The sequence below is a fragment of the Polistes fuscatus genome, unplaced genomic scaffold (assembly GCF_010416935.1).
Source record: "Polistes fuscatus isolate 324 unplaced genomic scaffold, CU_Pfus_HIC Scaffold4, whole genome shotgun sequence".
Taxonomy (NCBI): Eukaryota; Metazoa; Arthropoda; class Insecta; order Hymenoptera; family Vespidae; genus Polistes; species Polistes fuscatus.
The window spans coordinates 11667262-11690460 of NW_025113118.1; the positions used below are offsets into that span (position 1 = coordinate 11667262).

Consider the following 23199-nt stretch of genomic DNA (forward strand, 5'->3'; position numbering starts at 1 on the left):
CCATAAAACTGTCGAGGATTGCACCACCGAAAGAATATATATATGGTAATCGCATTGGAAGAAATACAAAAACAGAAGCGCCCATTAAATTATTCACCCTCTCTTTTTCTCTTCGCCCCGCACCCTTTCCAATTCCTACGTTTACCCTTTCTCCGCACCCTCTACGCCTCATACCCTCCTCTCTCTTTCTGTTCTTTCAAAGTTACAGCAGTGAATATTTTTGAGAACGTCCTCCGTTCTCGTTTGCTCTCTAGCTGCCTGGTTGGGTTCGTATGAAATGTTGAAAATGCATGATAAAATATTGTATCCTCGCGAACGTTGATGTTATTTGCGAGAACCTCGAGACTAGAGAAATGCTGAAAATGCATTTGCTTTGGTAAATTACGAATACGTATTCGTAAATCCGTCTTGAATACGCGTAAACTAAAGATAAATGATATTTATTTTATAAGAAGAAAAAAATTCGATGTAATTATAGATCCCATTACAAACTGTCTAAGAAAGTATGAATGAAAATATTTGATGAGTTTTAGATAAGATCTCAAGGATTTACGTAATACCTCGATCCAAAAGATATAACTGATAAACCGATTCATTCGTAATGAAATTTCATTAGAAGTTTAGCGGATGGAAGGAATGTTAAGCGTTTCCTATACAGAAGAAGGATGAAGTTGATGCATTGTAAACATGAATACCAAGAGGAAAATACGACCTTTAATTCGTATCTCTAATTACCTGTTATATGTATTGTATCATATTATCATGAATTACAAGGATAAGTAATTTCATAGCACGAGGTAGGAATAATCTGATCGTTTGGTATTCTCGTTCTAGATAATAGAAGTAAATTAGTACATTCCACACTGTGAGGTATATTAAATACACCTACTTATTATACGTTAATTATAATAATAACAATAAATATTGTTATAGGATGGAATTAAAATCCAAGGAGTACCTATATAGTTACTTTTTAATTGCGTACGTGTCATGAATATGTTTCGATAGGTCGTATCGGAGAATAGAAGATAACCTTCAAAGCTATTAAGAATTTTAATGATATCGTTGACGTAGGATGAAGAGCTTTTATAAAGATACCCTCGATAGATGAATAAAATGGATGAAAGAAAGAGAGAAGCAAAGGGAAAAAGAAAATAATTGTAACGACATCGGATAAGGGGATTTAATAAAACCGCGTGCTAAATGTCAGAGCTCTAATAGAAGATAACGCATAGCTTGGCGACCACGTGCTTGCTGATAATGAGGTCGTTATCTTTTACAAGATATATGTATTTGTCTATATACAGGATGTCCCATAAGTCGCTTTAATGAGAAAAGAAAAAAAAACAATACCAGAAATGAAATATTCATTTATTTGAATTTATATTTAAAAAATACAAAGTGTAAAATTACGTAGCTGATTAACGTCAATGTTTTTTATCTCTCACTTTTCTTAAATATCATTCAATTTTTCGTAAAAGTCGTAATTATTCAGTATTTTGTATTTTTATTTCAAGATATAAATTTGCGATTGCAGTATTAATAAAAAGACAATGTAGAAATCAATGAATCTGCTACTTCGATTATTAACGAAAACAACAATTTCTAATTTTTCAATTGAGTGAAGTTACTTTTCAGACACTGCGTATATAAAGTCGATTCTTCGAGCCTCTTTATATTCTCCCTCATGTTTCTTCATTAAAGTATAGAGAATAATTTGTATAAGAACCGTCGTCTTCTTTATCATCGTCATAAAATAATTCTTCTATCTAGGTTCCCTACGTATTACGTTTTCATTAATCAAGCTTTCACCAATTAAAGCTTTGAGGTTCGTATAGTTGTATATGCAATAGATTACTACATATGATTTAGATCGAGTTTCCTATGAGAGTGGAGTTCGTTCGTTCAATTTCGTTTCTCTAAGACATGGAAAACGAAGGTAATTGCTATTATACTCTCTCTCTCTCTCTCTCGCTCTCTCTCAGATCGTAAGAGTATCACAACGTGTATTTACATCGTTAAAGTTTCATCGTGAGAATGATGACTAACGAGGTTGAAACGACGAGTACGCTACTAAACATTATTCCACTATAATATTCGCTTTGATGTCAGAAATTAAACGTCGCTTGAACTATCTTGCCACTTTGTCTTTCTTCATTTTTCTCTTTATCAACTTTCCTTTTTCAATCTGTAACACTGATATTTTATTTTTCTTCTTAACAAAATCCTACCCCTTTATCACAATTTTCGAACCACGTAACTTCCCATATTGTACTGTTCCATTTCATCGCTTTCTCTTATTCCATTCCACTTTCCAACGTGACTAGTTTTCTCTCTTTCTATTTTTTTTTTTTTTTCATTTACCTCATACGAGAAATATTACACTTTTACATGACAGAATAGTAACTTGTGTCTCTCCGAAGCTTACCTTTTTTTTTTTTTCATCTAAGCCGTGTATGTTATACCGTTTTTAATCGATACAAAAGCATCTATAGATACGAATAGTATTAAGTAGAATTTAAAATCAAACAAAAAATAAGTATACCAAAACCAGGATTTATTTGTTAAATATTATTTAGTAGATAACATATCAATGCATAGCCCATTATGATATTAAATTTTCTTCCTTTGAAAATATCCTTTATAAATAATTTAGTATTATTTTATATTGTTATGTCACGTTACAATGAAAATGAACGAACATAAGGGGATAGATCATTCTTAATTTATTTTACTCTCGTAACACAGGGAAAGGGAAGAGAGAGAGAGAGATATTCTTTCCGATGATTTACAAACTACAACAATACCAGATAAAATATTAGTACTCGTTTGCGTGTGTCCATGCAAGAAACATTATAAAAATAATAAAAAAAAAAAAAAAAATAGTAGAAGTTTGTATCCTATTGTGCTTCAAATGTTTAAAAATTGTTAACACGTTAATTGTAAATTTAAAAGGTAAATAGTAAAAACCTCGTATCGTACGTTTACAACTTAGAACTTTTGTTACAAGTTTCAAGAAATAATACATTAGGTGTTTTTAAGACTTCGAACTTTTATCGAATCGACTTTTCGAATCCGATTAGACCCTGTGCGGAGGGGTTAAAGGGAGGGGGGAGTTTATTGGAAAGGGAAAAATTATGAAGCTTTAAGCTACTTTAATTAGAAACATTACTTTCGTTTAACTTCGCGTTCCTATCGATTTCTCGAAATATTAGAAGGTAATGATTTTTAAACTTATATACGCTCGAACGAATCAGAAAACTACATTTTCTCTCTTAAATCTGTTGTGTTTCCGTTAAATATATAAATAAATAACTAAGAAATGAGACTCGGTGGACCAATAAGGAAGATCGGTAACGAATAAGGAAGCTCACGAAGGCCAATAAGGAGGCTCGAGAGGCCAATAAGGAAAATCAGTGGCCAATAATGAGCATTGGAGACCAATAAACTATTCAAACTTCTATTCCGAAGGCCATAGAAAATGTAATTAGTCGAAAACTTGCTTTCTTATATAAAAATGTTATTATTAATAATATTTTTACCATGGATTTGTCGCCGATTGATCTGATTTGAAATTTTCTTTCATATTCTTTATTCCTAATACTGTTTATTTAATCGGATATCTACGTGAAAAAGTTCTTTCATACTTTTCCAGTACTTTCCAACTATCACTATTCGCGTTAATTCAATTTCTAAACTGGCTTCGCTTAACTTTTCTCTCACTCTCTCTCTCTCTCTCTCTTTCTCAGCTTGGAGATTAAGCTAATAACTTTATTTAAACGAAAGAGGATTATCCTTGGTGTTAAAGCTCGCACGGAATTGAATTTTCGTACACGAATTTCATGTTAAAGTCTGGCTTCGCTAACTTTCTCTCACTCGATTAGAGGATTATCCTTGGTGTTAAAGCTCGCAAGGAATTGAATTCTTCGTACACGAATTTCATGTTAAAGTCAGGGATTTATGTACACACTTATACATGCCGCGTTATTCGAACACATACAAAAGATAGAAAAGAAATAGAACAAGAAATAAAAGAAAAAAAAATGGGGAGAGAGAGAGAGAGAGAGGAAAAATACTAAGAAGAATATACGAACGGAAGTATTCTTGGAACCTCTCATAAACGTGCTCATTTTAAACGTAAAACCTTTCCAATTCGCCTTTCAATACGAATCCGAAGAGTATCGTAAGGGTAAGGGAGTAGTGGGTAAAGGGTAAACCTTCTCATTTTACTTTCCCTCTTGAAAAATCTCCTCCTGCTAGAGGATGTTTTAGAATCCGGTTTGACTTTTCAATGCCTTCGATTCGTAATAAAAATAGAAAAAGAAAAAAAGTATCCTTCGGTTTTTGATTCGGAAACAAAATATCAGTAATTTTACATTTTCCGAAAAATTTCATCTTTTTTGTTGTATCCTTTATTAATAATGTTGAAGTTGTTGATTATAATTAGACAAAAAAAAGAAACATGTTACGTAAAATTTGTATTTATTGGTATATCCACATTTGCAATCGTTATTTTCATTACTGTAAGTTAATACAACCAATTATTAAAGCTCGTTATATCTTTCGGTATGAATACGATACACGAGATTCGTATTATTACATTTTATTCGAAACATTTGTTTTCTTTGTTTTTATTAATTAAACCTGTAACTCGAACTAATTTGCAAAATATTCTTTTTTTTCCTAGAAAAATTCTCTTCCATCTAAACGAATAACAATTGTATTAACATCTGATATGTTATACATTATTTGTTTAACCATACTTATAAGAATAATTTGGATTAATAGATTCATTTGAAACATTGTAATAATTTGGATTAATTAGGTGAATTATTCTAATTAAATTGATTGTCGAAATAGTTATCGAAGTATATTGCGTTGAATAGCAAACTGTGTTCTTGCCAGATGTATCACTGCCATTGCCATTGAAAATCTTAGTTCCCCCAGGCAGAGTTTTCGAGTTATCGAACAGGATATATACGTTCAGCGCCTCTAGAGAGAATGGACTACGTGCCCTGGAGTCGCAATGCACGATCTTCTGAAAGTACCTGTTTTCTCTGTCTGCCTGTCTGTCTGTTTTTCTCCCTCTCTCTCTCTCTCTCTCTCCCGTCAAGTTTCGAAACTGTGTTTGACAAGTTGAAGAAACAGAAAATAAGAAATAGCAGAGTAAAAGAAACACACTCGATCGAAATACTTCATTCCTTTCTGATAAACCAACAAAAACGATGATTAAAATAAATTTTCACTCATTTCAGATTTCTTTTTGTTATATTATTATTTCATTGTATTTTATTATTATTTCGTTATATTATTGTATATCGCAGTGCGTTATTACCAATAATGATGGGATCGATCAGACTCTTAAACGTTCGAAAGAGAATTAAATATTTCAATATATAATACTCCGTATATCATCAAATATTTATATAATTATGTATATAAATAATATTTAATAAATTAATATTTACATATTATAAATATATATATAATTATATTATTCATTATGTTAAAGTAATGGTCTTGGATAATAAAAAATATATATATACATATATATTTTATGAAACTTTATCTAGTGTCAGATTTGTTAGCATATTGTTGTTATGTAATATTAATCCGTAGCCGAAACGCATTATTATCTTCGTAAGCTCAAAAAACTCGCTGGTAATGTCTCGGTTGGGTAAAAGTAATAAGCAAAGTAACTAACCGAACTACTCGAGGAATTTTTTGTTATATAAATCTTCTTGTAAAATAAAAAAAAAAGTAAAGGTAACGTACATATAAAATTCATACGAAACTTGATAACATCAATGTTAGGTACGTATATATATATATATATTGTGCAAACAACAATTTTCATTATGGCAGAGTAGTCACATTACTCCTCTTATCAGCTCACCGAATATTATTCTTTCATTACCCATGAGGTCGGATAATATACGGTGATAAAGATAATTTTCGAGTAACTCTCAAGTTATCTCATCTAATTGTCATCAAGGTTGCATTAATTTGATCTAGAATGCAAAATTCGTGACTAAAGCGGAACATTTTCTCTTAGGCAAGAGCAATTAGTAAAGTTAACTCGAGACTTCTGGGAATCGAAAATTTGCTTCTTCTATGACACATGTGTCACCGTGTTGTTAATCCGTATAACTGGATTTATTAACTCTACTATTAATTCCAAATAAAACTTAACTCTATTATCGATATATATTTTTTTTTCTTTCAATTAATTTTATATCCTAAATCGTTCTCGTTCTGTTCGAATAATCAATAATCTCTCGATTGTCGGATTAAAAATGAATTATTTTAAATATTCAATTTTTCAAAGAGGGAGAGATAGAGAGAGAGAGAGAGAGAGAAAACGAGAAAAACAATTGTTCTTCTTGAAATTACCCAGATAAATTGGTCGTGTCAAAAGAGAATGAAAAAGAATTCTCTTAATCATATTTTCTGTACAAGGACAAAGCATGTTTTTCGTTGTCAACTTGCGAGCGCGAACTTTCGTGCTAATAAATAGAGTCACAGGATCCAAAGTCAATTACTCGTTCGGTGACTCGAGTTGCACGCGTTTGTTCGCAGTCCGCGTTAAGCGAGCGAAACGGAATTATTCATGATTAACTTTCGATGCACAGGTGCGTTTCAACGTATTCGACCAACCTAGTCGATCTGTGCCTCTCCTTTCTTCTTTGCATTTGCATTAAATTCTCGTCAGGAATGGTGACGGCTAGTACGAAACCATGGTTGTTAAATCATTTCTTCTCTTGCTTTAGTAAAATAGAAAAGAGAAAGAAAAAGAGAGAGAGAGAGAGAGAGAATACTCCTGTTATTTTGTAATTCCCTAGGAAAACTTTTTCCAACTTTCGTGTTCGCAGTGATAGTTATTAATCCACCGCGGGAAAAGGAAAATTTTACGTCGTATAAATATTTTTATTTTTTCATTTAAAAGAAAATAATTGCTTTAATATCTCCCCGTTGATTTTGATTTTTGTATTATTCAATTTGTTAATACACGAGATAAAAGTAATACCTTTTTATACGTGTATAGGTATACTACATAACGTACATTTGATAAAAATCCATTTTCATCGTTGATATGATATATGAAAATAGTAGATAGACAAATACTGTAAAGGTAGGGAAAAAGCCATAAAGTTATGTCATCGTCGTGTATTTGAAATATCAGATTGGAGGAACTCAAGTTGGAATACAAGACGACTTTGAATAATACGCGATCTATTCGAAAAGTTCGTGCAGGATTTTATTTAAGAAGTCTCGATAAATAAGAAATAGCTTTCAAACCGGAGCAGGGTGGAGACAGGAGGGGTAGAAGGAGGTTAGATGGTTGAAGTTCGAAGTAAATAAATCGAAATGCGTATTCGCGAAATATTTTCAAACGACAACGACAACAACGACGACGACAACGACGACGACGACGATCAGGATGACGATGGAAGATGAGAATACCTTTGGCATCGTATTGTTTGTTAGCAATTGGTTTCCGAATCGAAGTGGAATTCTGATTGTTAATAGTTGGCAATGGTCCAAATTTAGGAGCATGTTAAACGTTTCCCTATCGCCCACACAGACCTATCCTCTCTTTAATAATTCTATAACTCAATACGTTGTGTGGAAATGCGTAAACCAATGGTTTTCCCCATGTTTACTAAACCTTTGTTAAAGGAACGGACGGTGGTGATTAATAATTTTCATCGTGTACCCTGAATAATTATTTATTTTCTATGAACGTACGTACGGTTTTGGCTGCGTTACGCCCATGTTTTCATCGGCATAGTCTGACCGTAACTACTGTCACCTGGCGTCTATCCATCTACCAGCCACTGTCCGACCACAGTCGGTCACTCCCTACTACTGCCGCTGCGCATACGTACGGTTATACTACTGGCGGAAAAAATCCTTTTGCATTTTCTCTCTCTCTATATATATATAGTTAATTTTTATTTTTTTTTGGCAACGTGTTTCTCGTTTTTTTATTTATTTTTATTTTTATTTCCTTTTTTCTTTCTGCCAACGTCAAGGGAAACATATTTCAACGAATCGATTTTAAAAAACTCGACAAAATTATAGTACACGCGAGAAAATTCTTCCGCGATCGATGATGCTCAATGTTATTGTTGTATCTGCGTGTATGTGTGTGTGTGTGTGTGTGTGTTTCTATTTTTTATGTTTTTTTTTTTTTTGAAACAATTTGATCGTTTCAGGACGGTTCTGCATCAGCCTGCCCGTTGACCCAGACTCTGTTGAACATTTACGGCCGCAGGTCGAGCAGACCTGACGTTCCAGGTCCCATTGATGAGAATCAGGTTCGTAAAAGTCGTGTACGTGACTAAAAACTGACTCACACACGAGCACTCACTTCTAACTAACTTACTGTCTTCTAAAGAGCTTTTCTTCTTCTTCTTCTTCTTCTTCTACTTCTTCTTTCTTCTTCTTTCTTCTTCTTTCTTCTTTCGAACTTTTTCTCTGAAGTTTTTTTCGAAATTTCCTTTTGGAAATAATCAATTTTCTCCTTCGCTATCTTCTATACTTCACCGCATTCATTTTTTACACTGCTGCGCATGCGATTAAATGCAAAATTGGGATTAGGATTTTGTGCATTTTTTACTTTTTTTTTTCTTTTCGGTTAGATTTTTTATTCAACGAAATTCCTCTTGCGCGTTAGCTTTTTTATGAATTCTTCTATCAACGTTGATAAATTCTTGCAAAATTCACGGAGTATTACACTCCATCGATTATGTACGATTCCTAACGTACCGACCTTTGCTGTATTACCTTTTGATGGTGTCTTCTTATCCAAACGATTCGAATCATCGAGTTTCTCGGTCAACCAACGAGTTTCATCCATACAAATGTATGGATTTATAGGTGAACTTGCTCATTGGTAGAAAGAATAATCATAGAGGAGATTCACCCCTCCCCCTCCCCACTGCTTAACAAAGATTCATGAATATTCCAATGACTTTATCGAAGATCGATCCGGTATTTCAAGTCGTCTCATTAAATCGAAACTTAATTAAACGGACTTCGAATGAATCTTTTTAAATGTATCTCTTCGATTTCAAAATTGCAAAACGGGTATTTTAATAGGCCGACGTTTGTTAATTAGAAAATGGTTATGGAAAATGTAACATTTTTATTGAAATATAAAAGTAAATAAAATATAAACGAAGTAGCTTATGCTATACGTTGGATCAATAGTTTAAATAAGTGATTAATATTTATAATTAAAAAAAAGTATCAATATTTAATCATCAGATACAACGTTCTTCTAACGAAAGATATTTATCATCTATTAAAACAAATAATGAATTATTATTTATAACTAACAAAATATACAGACAGATAATAACAATTTATTTTTAATATAGCAATAATACTGACGGTATAAAAAGGAAAACAAAGTAGCAAATCTTTTGAAATTGTGAATATATGAAAAAATAGAGTTAGATGTTGTAATGACTTGATAACTATTAAAATCATCTATTAAAAAAAAAAATAATAAATTATAATTTATAACTAAAAAAAAAAAAACAAAATATACAATTTATTTGTAATATTGCGATAATACCGACGATATAAACAGAAGTAATAAAAAAAAGAAAACAAATCTTTTGAGATTGAAATATAGGGAAAAATGGGGTTCGATTTAGTGAGATCGGTAGAGGGGTTCATTAAGATGGCGTGATTTAGTAAAAGGAACTCGTTTCAAAGGAGGGTATTAGGTGTTGGAATTAGACCGCGATGGTAGCGACGGCAATGCTTTGGTAGAAGCATCGAAACGCCACTGACACCAATGTCGACTACTTCGACGTCGAGGATTTTCTCGAGGCACAGTAGTACCGACGACGCCGTCTATCCCTTCGAAAGAGAAACTCGTACGCTCTTTATTTATTTCTCTGAATAATACTTTAATTATTTTCTTTTCCCCCCACCCCCGACCCTCGATCCTTCATATTTCTCAATTTTCTTTTTTTTTATTTATTAACTAAACGATTAAACACTTTCTTTATTCGATTGAAAATAAATTTTCCTAACATTGGAAATACTTTTGTCACGGTGTGTACCCCATTTAACGTGCGCGATTTTCTTACGCGTGTATGTGTATGTGTGCGTGCGTGCGTGCGTGCATGCATGCGTGCGAGTGGAACAATAATTTGTTTTGCAGTGATGTAAAATATGAAATTAAATTGATTGACGCGTGTCGTTTAGATTGAAAAATATTCATGAAAAATATATTGAAAATATTTTTTTTGTTTTCTTTTTTATACGGAGTAAAATAACGAACGATCTTCCGTTGACAAGTTGAATTTATTTCTTCAATGAAATAATGATAATCGAACGTTAAGTATATATCGATGGAATAAGTTACAGCAACAGAACGAATCTATTTTCTTCGAGTTTTCGATGACGTCGCGTAAACATAATAACGTGCATGTTCACCGCGTTGTTCGATATTTTTAGAACAACCGTGTGTGTGGGTGTATGTGTTTATATATACAATCCATGAAAATTACATTGAAATCTACCACAAATTAAAACACTCATTGGCGCATACATTTACACACACACACACACACACACGCGCGTTCGCGAAATATTCAAAAGAACATTAGGCTTGTTAAAATACAAATATCTCTCACATACGCGCAACCCTTTTTTCATTTTACCGTTTTGTTCTTCCATTTGCTGTTGTTGTTGTTACTTTTGTTACCGTTGTTTTATCTTCTTTACAATTTTTCCTCTCTTCTTTTTTTTTTCTTCTTTTCACCCTTTTAAGAGAACGTAGAAATAAATCTGGAGGACGTACGCGAAGGAGAACGAAATAATAATTGTCAGCTATTTCTCGAGCTCCTATTTAACCCACATTCGAAAGAAAGAAAGAAAGAAATAAGGTAGATGTTGGATAGAGATAGAGGAAAAAAAAAAAAAAGAAAAATAGGAGAAAAAAGACACTTCGTTTCTTTTTACCATTGCCTTTGTGTTCGGCTCTGCCACTTTTCCGCGTGCCAAGAAACTGGGCGACGAATGTAATAGTAGTAGTAATAGTACATACCCATCCTCGTTTGAAAAAGATGAAAGAATAGGAGGTGATAGTTTTTCCTCAGTCCCGATAACTCGTCGTAGTTAAGAAAATAGATATCGTTCGATACTCGTCGCAGAACGTCTGCAGAATAAAAAAGAACACCGAAGGGAATAGTGGGTTTACATTCGTGACGTATCTTCACAATTCTTTTGCCGATATTATTATCTTTCGAAAAGGCTACTTAGTAGCTTTTCCCTTTACTTTCAATTTATTTTCTCGAACTATTCCTCGTTAAATGCGACTTCTTTTTCTTTTTTTTTTCTTACTTAGTAAATCAATTCTTTCTCATCCCTTTCTTCTTCTTCTTTATTTCTTTATTTAATTTTTTCCTTTGACGATTGAACCTTTCGTGAAAAGTTTGTTTCTTGTAGAAGATTAATTTTGACAAGATTTTTACATTGACAATAAGTTACGTCAATATGTAACGATAAAATTTTTAATATAAAAAATATTAATATTCATTTTAATTAGATATGAGATATTAAAATATTTCTAGCGTTATTTATTTCAAGATATTCAATATTACAGATACTTTATAACATTTACTTTTTTATTATTTTACATATGAAATATTCGAAATTTTCAATTAGAAAATATCAATGGTATTATTTTCATATGTTTAAATATAAAATATGAAAATAATTTTGTTTGTAAATAAACAACAGTGTTACATTATTTAATGTAAGAAACATTTGGACGTTACTTATTAGGCAGTTGGATTGAAAAGATTTGCTGTATATCGCGAAAAGTTTAACTACGCGTTAAAATCATGATCGACTGGGTTTCAATCGTACGTCACTCGAGACGTAGATTTAGTGATTACATGTACGCGGTTCCCGCCAGGGTTAAAAAGCAACGAAGAACTAGACAACGTAGAAACCCTTTGGTAAATTCCCTCGAACGTCGCGTGAACGTCGCTCATCGTGATATCGATGAATTCTACTGCCATGATTCCTGCGGTTGCTGTTCCTGGAATCACGTAAGTTCATTTCGCAATTTGAACGAGAAATTTTTTCATATTTTTCCCCCACCGACGATAAAAAATCTTCATTCAGTTCTCAATGTTCAACGATCAAAATGAATATTTTCTTTTCGTTTTTGTCTTCTTTTTTGTCCTTTCAATCGATAATTACTTCCTTCTCGTTCTCGATATAAAAAAAAAAGGAACAAAAAATCTAAAAGAATGGAAGAACAAAAGTTTGACTATAGGATACGTGCAAACTTTCACGTATACCTTAAAAAACACTATTCTCTTTGTTCTATTTTTTGACGAATATATTCTTCGTCTTTTATTTCAATGTTTCCTCTCTCCATCGTGATCCGAAACCTGTCATAAGCAAGATAATGATACGAAATCCGGGATTTCTCTAGATTAACGCTTCTAAAGTCTAAGCTTGTGCATCGAAGATATCGAGATCATTTACAACTAGTCAACGTCGATCTTACAACGAGCTACATATTTTCTTTATCGTAATGGTAACAATAATTTTTATCAATATTCCACTACTAATTAATCAGAATGCTAATTATCCTACAAAGATACGAAATTTGTTTTAAATTCCAATCACTTGTTATCTTATAATACAAATATTATATCTAAGAAATATTCTATATGTTTATTAAATCTATAATCTTACTTAATATATATATATGTTTCTATATATTTATTATATTTTTATAATAAAAATAAAATGAGAATAAAATAATAATAATCAGATCTATAGATATATGAATAATATACGATTAACACGTTAAATTTATTTGTCGATGATTACGGTGACATAATCATTCGATTAATGTTTACATATTTTCCTCGCATATGTATATCACCCGAACAATGTGCTTACAAGTTGCGTTCCAACGATCAGTTTCTCTTCGACCGAGATAGGGTATAAACCTCAAACAATCGGCTCGTACTTTGTATTAGGATTTTCTCATATAATCGGATTACCATCTCAGACACTTCAGTAAGTTTTAATCCATATTTAATCCGTGTAAAGTATTTTAACATTGTACGCGTATATATATATATATATAGATATATAGTTTTTTGTAAGAATTTTTTATCACGTTTACAAGCAAGGTCACTGATAATGTTATTTTACTCGTTCCTCTGTATATAATACTTTAATGCGATCACACGTCGCACGATAGCCAACGATCGATCGAACCTTGTCACGAACCTATTGTAACATCGATGAGTCTATATTCTCTTTCGTATAAAAATGTTTACACGCCATATCAGATATTTTTTGCACTCTTAGATAAAAAAGAAAAAGAAAAAAAAAAAAGAAAAAAAGAAGAAATTTACGGGTATTACTTTTGCAACGTTATATTCGTAGCTATAGAAAGTCGACGAAGAAAATAGATTTTTATTTTCCTTAAGCTTTTTCCATGAACGATTTAAGCACTAACTATAAATCGATTTTAATCGTTTATTTATTTATTTATTATTCATCTAATCGTTGAATTATTTTTCTTTCGCAGAAGACACGATACAACACTGGGGGTGTGGAGGAACAATTACCACCACCACCATCACCGCCACAGGTGAAGGAAACAACCCAATTAGATGGAGTTCCGAGACCAAATTCAATTGAACGTATTATTCATCCTGATTCCACTACTCAACACATCCTTACGAGCCATGAAACGTTGAACAAGGTAGGATCATCATTTATAGATAAATATGATTTATTTCTTAATTCATATTTCTTATTCAAAAAATTTGTTCATCTCTATAAAATCAAATTTGTTCTTTAAGAAATGTTTTTCTTATTTATAGTAAATAAAAAAGGAATTCATATTTTTTTTAATTTAGAAAAATAATTTCAAATAAAATATACACACAGATATTTGAAAAATTCAAATAATTTAACTTACAAGATTATAAATCTCGAAGAGGTTGATTAATTTTTTTCCTTTGTTAATAATAAATACAACTACAACAAGTTTTGTACGGTACACATTTTTCGCGCATATCTCAATACGCATGCGCATTGAACTTACAAATATTCGCCATCTGCATGAATTTTGCTCAAAATCGAATAGAAACTTCTTTCAACGATTTTCAACGTCCGATATCCTTGGTGCATTCTTGTAATAACTGTAAACGTGTACTAAGTAGAAATCTTCCTTACCAACGGTAGTTGAAAATAAATACTATGATATATCTGGGGGCCACGGAGTTTTGAAGATTCTCAACGAGACTGCAGCAAAGTCGCAATGACGATAAAGAAGATTCCTACGATGTTCAGAACGATATTGCCGTTCGCAACACGTGGATTAAATAGTTCAGCCGCGACTTTGAAGCTCGTCGAAACACGAGCTTCTTGCGGGAGACCAACGGTTAAAGGATTTTCTTTCGTGAAGTGCATTTGTTAGTTCGTTTCTTTTAATTTCTTTCCTTTTTTTTTTTTAAATCCCCTCTCTTTCTTTTTTTATTCATTTAATTTCTGTATTTCGTTAATTTTATTTTCTATCCTGCGTCAACGAATTTTATAATATTTTTCTATTGTACTTTCTTTAGAAATAATTTTTTTACAACATCGTGTATACGAGTATGTATTTTATATCGTTCAAGAATTAAAACAGAAAGGGTTCGCGCTTTTTCTTATTCGAATTGAGTGTTAACCGCAGAAAGTATCGATTTGTTTGCAACGCAGTTGTGTTACTTTGTATTCTCTTCATTTCTACACGCTTTTCGAAAGCTCTTTCTTTTATATCAAATTGTAGGAAATTAATTTGTTCATTTTCCAACGAAAATACTTGTATATATATTATTTTCTTTTTTTTTTAAATAATACATATATATATACATATGTACCAGTAATTATAACAGTGAACTAAAAATTCAAAATAAATTCTACAAAATTTGTTTTATTATTTATTTTAGAAAATTTACATTATTTGAATATGAATTAAATTTTTTCTATCTTTTTTTATTTAATCTATTGTTTTATAATTACGAGTACATATATGTATATATATATTTTTTGTTTCTTTTTATTTAATATCATGGAAATTATGATTTCTTAACCATAATATCTTAATCGCTTTTCATTAATATACACACGTACTGAGAAATTAATCAAATATAATATCTTCGAGAATTTTGTTCATTTCCATTCATAAATTCGCGAAGAACGTTAAATAGCTCGCGTGTGTAGGCTCTTTGCAATTCGTAAAGTCGATTGATTTATTAGAAACTTTCCGTCGGGAGAATGCCAAGCGATAAATTCTCTTGGTAAACATCAAACGTCAAATGTTGTGACTGGTAGTAGTAATTTGTATCACGACCATTTCTACTACATACTACCAACACGTGAATTACGTAAAAAACAAATATATATATATAGATCGTTTCTCAGGGTCAAACTGGATTTAAATAATTCTTTCCTATGAGCATTACTGAGGGATTAAATGTTTACATAAATAATATTACGTACACACAGAAGCATAGATATGCATTATAATTCGATTATTGTTAATTAAATTTGAAGAAAAAGAATTATTCAAACTTCTACTTCATTTAATTCATTATTAAATATAATAAGATCGATCAAAAATATATACATGTATATGTGTGTGTATATAAGTGTAGGTGTGTGTCTATGTGATTGCCAAAGAGAACTTTGTTCAACATTAAAAAGATCGATTCGCTGCACGGCATGTAGTAGAAAGAAAGGGTCAGTGGTAGGAGAGGAGAAGACAGAAAATCGAAATACGTTTTGCTTTTATAGGCCTCGTAAAGAGCAATCGTTAAACGTGACCGAGACGCATTCGACAATGGCTTGTTCGTCCTTATCTTTGACATATTTATGAGGAACTCGTAATTCATGAAAGTTGAAAACTTCTTATATATGTAAGTTCGTATTAAAAAGCAATATGCCTACCTGTAGATCAACGCTTAAAGTACGTACGTCATATTTGTTGACCCTTACCTGACCCTTTTCTTATATTTTATTCTTATCGTGTTGAAACGTTACTTGTGTGTGTCCATAATTATAAAAGTAATGTAATGTAAATGAATATTTGATTGAAAACAAAAGTAAATAAACAAATGAGTTTAATTATTTATTTTACATTAGAAATTATTTTCATTGAAATTAATTCATTGTAATGTCTACGGATATTATCGAAAATGAACCCATCGGATAGTGCTTGTTATTTCAACATTATATGGAATTCATTTATAATGTTCAAACGTAAAATCCTTTATATATCTCGAAACAATAAATAGCATTTGACTTTTACCATTTTCATAATTATGGACAAACTTATCGTATCGTATAATAATAAAACTAATAATATTGGTGATTACTCTAATTGTTATAATTTTTATCTTTCTTTTATTCGTCTATTTTCTTTTCCGAATCAACGCAGCGTGAACAAAAAATTCTACTTAATATCGTAGCAATTAAATAATATCATGAAACAAATACGTGAGATTATTTTGCTTGTTGGGCGATCGTGAAAATTAAATGCAAATTTTCATTCCCGTTCGATAAGCATCAGCTTTTTAAAAGAGTTACGCGCCACTGATCCGAAATGCTTACGTACATAACACCGCGCCTTTTGCATCATTTGATATCGCATGCTCGCTGAATTCGTATCAAATGATGAAGAATCACTTTAGATGGATGGCCTTTTCTGGATCGATCGAAACTCTAAGAAGGAATTCACACACACACACACACACACACATTTCAAACGTGTTATTTAATATATACAAATATTATACGTGTACATATACATAAACATACTTATGTATATTTCTAAACATGTTCTGAGTTACTATATTTAGCTACACAGGTAGGTAGCTCATTTTTAATAGATTTCGGTTTATATAAATAAAATATTTATTCACTAGCCGCACGTGAATCATACGATCCATAAATCGATTTCATATTTCTAAGAAATAGTATATTTTGTCATACACAAACAAATATAATACATAGACACACGTTCGTATCAACAAAAAAATGGTTTCATGTATAAAATATCATCTTAGATGTACTTGGATATATGAGTTTTTCTTCCTTTTTTGTATCTTTATTTTCGTAATAAATTCATAGTTTCGTAACACCATGAAGGTAAATCGATCAAGACGAAATCAAGTTTCTTAGTGTAAGAAATAGGAGAATCGTGTCGCGTAATATTAATGCATCCTAGCTCGATTATTTATGGAAAGTGATAAATTACGAATGGCAGCTTCTTCCCCAAAGCCTGTATGTTAGAAAGTTTACCCGATAAAGACGTTTTCCATAACGCTGCTAACTTTTTTTATTCTCTTTGGAAGAAAACAACAGTTTTTCTTTTTTATAAAAACAAAATCTATGGAGATCGTTTGAAACTAAACTAAGTTTTCAATTTTCATCCTTGTTTTCCTCAATTTTTGTAAAAACATATAATATTTTCATTAATTTAATAACTAAAAATATCTAAAATATGTTGAAGTACTTCTTGTTATTAGAGAAGAATAGAAAATCTAAGAAAAGGCAAATATTTGAATTAGAATGGTTAATAAGTAATTTTGGAATATTTAGTATTAAAAATATTAGTTTTTTTAATCATTCACAGATAATAAATACATGCTAATAGTTTTGAAGAGAAAATATTTTCTATTTATTTTGATATAGTACTGTAAAAATATTTTACAGAAAAATTGCTGTAGTAATATTCATTTGGTCAATATTATGAATTATTAATAATAAATATTTTGTAATGTAAATTGTCGATGAAATATTTTATTATAAATACTAACAATCATTCATTTAAAATATTGAAAAATTCTAATATTTATTACAAACATTTAAAAATACTAATCCATTAAATATCAATAAAAACAATTTCTAATTTCGATATAAAAAATATTGATATTATATTTAAAAAAATATTAAATAATCCAACGTTACTTATTAGTTAACCTATCTAGATAAAAATTAAAAAAATAATAATTTATAATGAGATATATATATTCGATTTAAATTTTAAGATATATTCAATTATTTTTCTTTTAACTCTTACCTATGTATGTCTACTTAAAACGTTCGTCCTGAAGGCGAACTCGTTCGACCCAGACGCAACCCAGGTTCGACCTAGATACCATTTTCGGGGTTTCTTCTACCTCTATCTTTCTCGAAAAGAAGTATCCTGATAGATCGTTTGCCAATACTGATCATAGATATCTTCATCGGGCCTTATTTTTCCTGATTCGATGGAGCGAACGAGTTAGTGGATAAGTAAAAGGATGTATACAAGGTTCTTTTATCTTTCGATATTGGTATCAAACATTTTCAATTCCAACTACACTGCAAATTCATATTTTATACAAACAAAACATCTTCATTAAATTTCATGTGAAATTGTTGAATAAATAATTTGTAAAATATATCCGTCAAACGAATGAAAGTTGTTCGTAGTTGTATTAAATTGTATCATTTTCTAACCTTTCAATGTATATACTTGCTTTTCTTAATACATCGTGTAAAATTTTATATCAAAGATTTAAACATCACACACGTACACATAACGAATGTACTTTTTATTCTATAGAGAAAATATTACTTACGATAATTTTATCGATTAGTTATATTACGGAATACGTTTCATGTAATATCGAACGAACTTCCTGTTAGAAATGCGACGAATTGTTAATAAACGAATTTGCATGTATCTTAACATGCACGAAAAGTTGTTACCTCGAAAGGAATTAAAGTTTGAGATAAAACGAAACTAGTACTCGTTTCTCTATCGCATATTGCACACGTGCAAATGCACATACACAACAAACACACACATATATATATATACATACATGAAAACGTATCAGACGATTTAAGTATGTTTGTCGTTTGTAAAAATTCGCGTGATCGTTCAACGAGCGCGTGTATCTTTGAAACGTGACTACGGTCAATCATTCCTAAAGCTTCTGTACTCCGAATAAAAGCTTTAAGGAAGATCAGACCGATCGTGAATATTGATAGGAGTTCTCTTCGCAAACTATCGAAACCTTAAAAAAGAAAAAAAAGAAAAGACAAAAGCATTCTTACAACTCGCTAAATATTTCTTTAACAAATTTGTTAAACTAATAAGTAAGTATTTCTAGTTTTTCTTTCTTTTTTTTTTTGAAGTTATACTTCTTTTGGCGCGTTGGGGAAAATGTAATGGGGAGTGATTTTGTTCCGAGCGTCTGGAAAAACGACACCATGAAGTTTGTCACAGTATTTACGACGCGCGGCAAAGCGATTTCAAGTATACGGCATGAAGTTGTCTCTTCTCTTCTTCTTCCCCCCTTTTTTCTCAAGCGAGTCACCCATCCAAATACTAATCGTACTCAGCGCTGCTTTACTTAAATGATCGAAGTGGGAACTAATGCTGTATAACCGCGCCATGGCTGTTGATGCGTGAAGTAATTCGATATATCTCTCTTATATTTAGTGTGGACTGATATCTATATTTTGATATTTTCTTTTTCTTTTTTTTATTCATTCTTATATATATAATAATTATTAATTTCTTTTTTAAGTTATTTTTTTTCTTTGAAGTTTTTTTTTGAAGTTTTTTTTGAAGTTATTTTTGAGATTATTGAGGTTATGTTCGTTTTGGTACGGCAAAGAAGTATAACTTCTTACGTGCGTACATAAGTACACACACCAGTTTTTTCTTTTTCAAATCAGATCGTAACTTTTCCTTTTACTTTTTTCCTTGTTTGTATTCTCTTAGAGGAAAGTAGATCATCGATAACGTTTCGTTGACGCAGCTTTGGCGAATTTTAGAAAATACGAGTATGGCGAGTTAAAAGTACAACGAAAGGACATAAATAGGGAGAAAAACGAGACTAGAAGAAGAGATTAAAAGGGAAAGGAAGAGAGAGAGAGAGAGAGAGAGAGAGAGAGAGAGAGAAAGAGAGAGTAAGCATGACGAAAGCTTTTAATTAAAAAGTATCAGGGGATGCGGAAGAATGCGAGAATACAATGCTTGCCATTGTATCGACTGTCATCTGACGTTTTTATCCGAGAATACGAGAAAGAGAAAGAGAGAGAGAGAGAGAGAGTGATCGAGGGTGTACCAGTTCATTGGACGTATCTCTTTTGAGATACATACATAGAAACTTTTTCTATTTTTGTTTTATGTTAGTATGAAAAAAGATTCAATCTCTTTTGGATCGTTGACGGTTCGCGTGAGAGAATTCTCACTTGATTGTGATTTATTCGAGGATCTTTTGAAATTCATTCGTCGGTGACACATCGCGGAATCCGTTTACTTCGTATTTTTCTTTTTTTTTTTTTAATTTCTGTTCTCTCACTCTCACTCTCTCTTTATTTTCTTCTTTTTATTTTTCAAATGATTTTCCCCATCTTTCGTTTTATTTTTAAAAGAAGTATAAAAAGAAATAGAAAAAGAATAAAATAATTAAATCTAATCGAACGGGCGGACGCGCGGATTAAAATCGAACGGTGGTGCATTGAGAAAATAATGATTCTTTTTTTAAACGAATTCGTTTACGAATGAAATACACAGATAAATGGAAAATCAAACGTTTCGCGTTATCTTTTTTCTTTTTCTTTAATGCGTGACTTTTTTATTTTTTTTACATCGCGATACGCGAACGGGAAATTATTTATTTCGTAATCTTTATCGCATATACCACCTATCCCCTTCTCCCCCCCTGCCCACGCCCCCGTGAACGTTTTAAATTCTAAGAGTAGAGAGTTACGATAAAAGTTATCGGTAACGTTTATAAAAAGTTACGATTTGAAAAACTTCAATTTCGTGTCACGATGTCGAGTTGAAATTTTCAAGATAAATTCTCGAAGACCCGATTAACTTTTTGTCATTTATATATACAGGGTAACTATAACTAATATGGAACAACATTTTATGTAAAACTCTGCAACACACATCTCGACGATTAAACAACGAAACTAATGCAAAACATTTCCTTATTTTTCTCTTTCTTCTTTTTCGTATAAAATACAATCGTATTAACATTCTGAATTTTTTGTTTTTTTTTTTGTAAAAGTCTGTAATTAAGAACGAAAAATTTGTTAATTCATCCATATTGGACGCCGTATTCGCGTTCAAATCATTTCGAATTTTTATACATTTTTTATCACAATGTCGAGACACTAAAATTTACAACAAATGTAAATAATTTAAATTTCATAGGAAAAAAAAGAAAACAAAAAGTATTTCTACGATTGTGTAAGCATTAAAAATCATGTGTTCCCATATTAGATAAAGTTACCTTAAACACATACCCACGAAATATCATACAATTATAATATAATAGAAAATATATTAAATGTATGTGTGTGTATCCCATATATTAAGTAGAATTATCTTAAACGCATACTTCAGAAGATATCACACGATTATAATATAATAGAAATATATATTGAAGAAATAAAGGAATAAAGAATATTTTCACCCCTTTGATAAAGAATGGGATGCAGCAGTCAGCCAGTACAGCCAGCCTTGCAATAGTAGTAGCTTTGGAACGATAAGAAACAAAGGACGATGTCGCTGTCGTCCTTCGTACCCTGGAGGGATTACTGTAGAAAGAGTGAGAGAGAGTGAGAGAGTTGGAAGGGAGAAAGGAGAAGAGGGAGAAAGACGCAAAGCAAAAGAGTAAAAGAGAGAGGGAAAGAGAGAGAAAGAGAGAGAGAGAGATGGAGGGAAAGAAAGAGAGAGAGAGAGAGAGAAAATGAGTGAGGGAGTGAGAGGAGGGGGTCGAGAGATAGGGAGGGTTGAGGGTGGATGCAGTTTTCACGAGGTGGCAGTGCAGTTCGCCTCGGCAGCTCGTGGCCGCCCACGTTCTCGTGCTTCCACACGGTATTAGAGGAAAGAAGACAAAACCAAATAGAGAGAAAGAGAAAGAGAGAGAGAGAGAGAGAGAGAAAAAGGATCTACCAGAGAAGGACGAGAAACGTTCTCTCATAGCGTCGATCGAGATTGTCCGGCGTTGTGCCTAGCTCGCTGACGTTGCTACTCAACAGTATTCGCGACTACGTCGTTCATGAAAGCTCCGTTTAAAGCTCTCTTTCTCACCCTCTCTCGCTCTCCTCAATCTCTCTCTCTTATTTTCTTTCTTTCTTTCTTTCCTTGTTTGTTTCCTTATTACTCACTCGTGCACATACTTACTCTTTTCTTTCCATATTTATTTTTCTTTCTCTTTTTCATTCTTTCTCTCTGTCTGTCTGTCTGTCTGTCTTTGTTTTTTTCTTTTCTCTTTTTTATTCTATTTCTTTCTCACGTTCACCTCAGTCAATCTCGAGGCAAAACGAGCGAGCGTCTCGAGAAACGACACGACACTCGAGAAAAATCTGATGGTGGTGGTTGTGCGATGATATGGTAGTTGTATTTGGTGTTCAAATAGACAAAGAAAGAGAGAGAGAGAGAGAGAGTGTGTGTGAGTAAATGAGAGAAGGGGAAATGGAAAGAAAGAGTCAACGTCGTTTCGTTTTCTTCGCTAAACAGTCACCTTTCTATCTCTTGGAAGTAACGTACGAGTTTTTCCAATCTTCATTTCATCCACTGTTGTTATACGTACACGTTGGTGTGTTAACGAAAAAATCACGTCTTACGTTAAATAATAATCTTTCGCGAGAGATTGTCAGAAGGTGTTTTCAACAGGGCTCACTCGTGCGTTACGCACGAAATGTTAATTATTTTATTTTCTACGATTAATTTGTGGAAATATAAATAATCGTGGCTTATTGACAAGTTACGAACCGACGAAATATTTTCTTTACCACGATTTCGAAATTTTTTCTCATTTTTCTTTCTTCTTCTTTTCTTTTATCTTTTTTTTAATCTTATCACTCATGGCAAATGATGTACAGAGGAAGAGGGAGAAGTTCAAGGATCGATCCGGTAATTCGGTCCCACCTAAAACTATAAAAAGGTTAAAACGTTTAACTAGGACATTAGAGTTTGTTTATATGCGTATTCGTGTATGTGTGCGTATTTGAAAAAAAAAGAGAAAGAAATAGAAATGGATGTGAATATTGGTAGGAATAAATGCACGTATTGGTGTTGATTGTCGTGAATAAATAATTAAAAGTCCATCCGCGGGGAACCATTCAAAGTAA

At 31.8% G+C, this 23199-nt stretch overlaps 1 protein-coding gene across 10 annotated transcripts in view; it reads left to right on the plus strand.

The window, feature by feature from the left end:
- LOC122521129 (disks large 1 tumor suppressor protein) overlaps positions 1-23199 on the plus strand; it is a 380822-nt gene that overhangs the window by 156160 nt on the left and 201463 nt on the right. For 8 of the 10 annotated variants that reach the window (XM_043641597.1, XM_043641592.1, XM_043641596.1 and 5 more), the window contains exons 4-5: positions 8220-8321; positions 13589-13765. In XM_043641597.1, coding sequence (XP_043497532.1) covers positions 8220-8321; positions 13589-13765 — 279 coding nt within the window. Of the gene's footprint in view, positions 1-8219; positions 8322-9818; positions 9894-11811; positions 12081-13588; positions 13766-23199 lie in introns of those variants that run through there. The other 2 variants (XM_043641601.1, XM_043641600.1) reach the window with 2 other exon arrangements.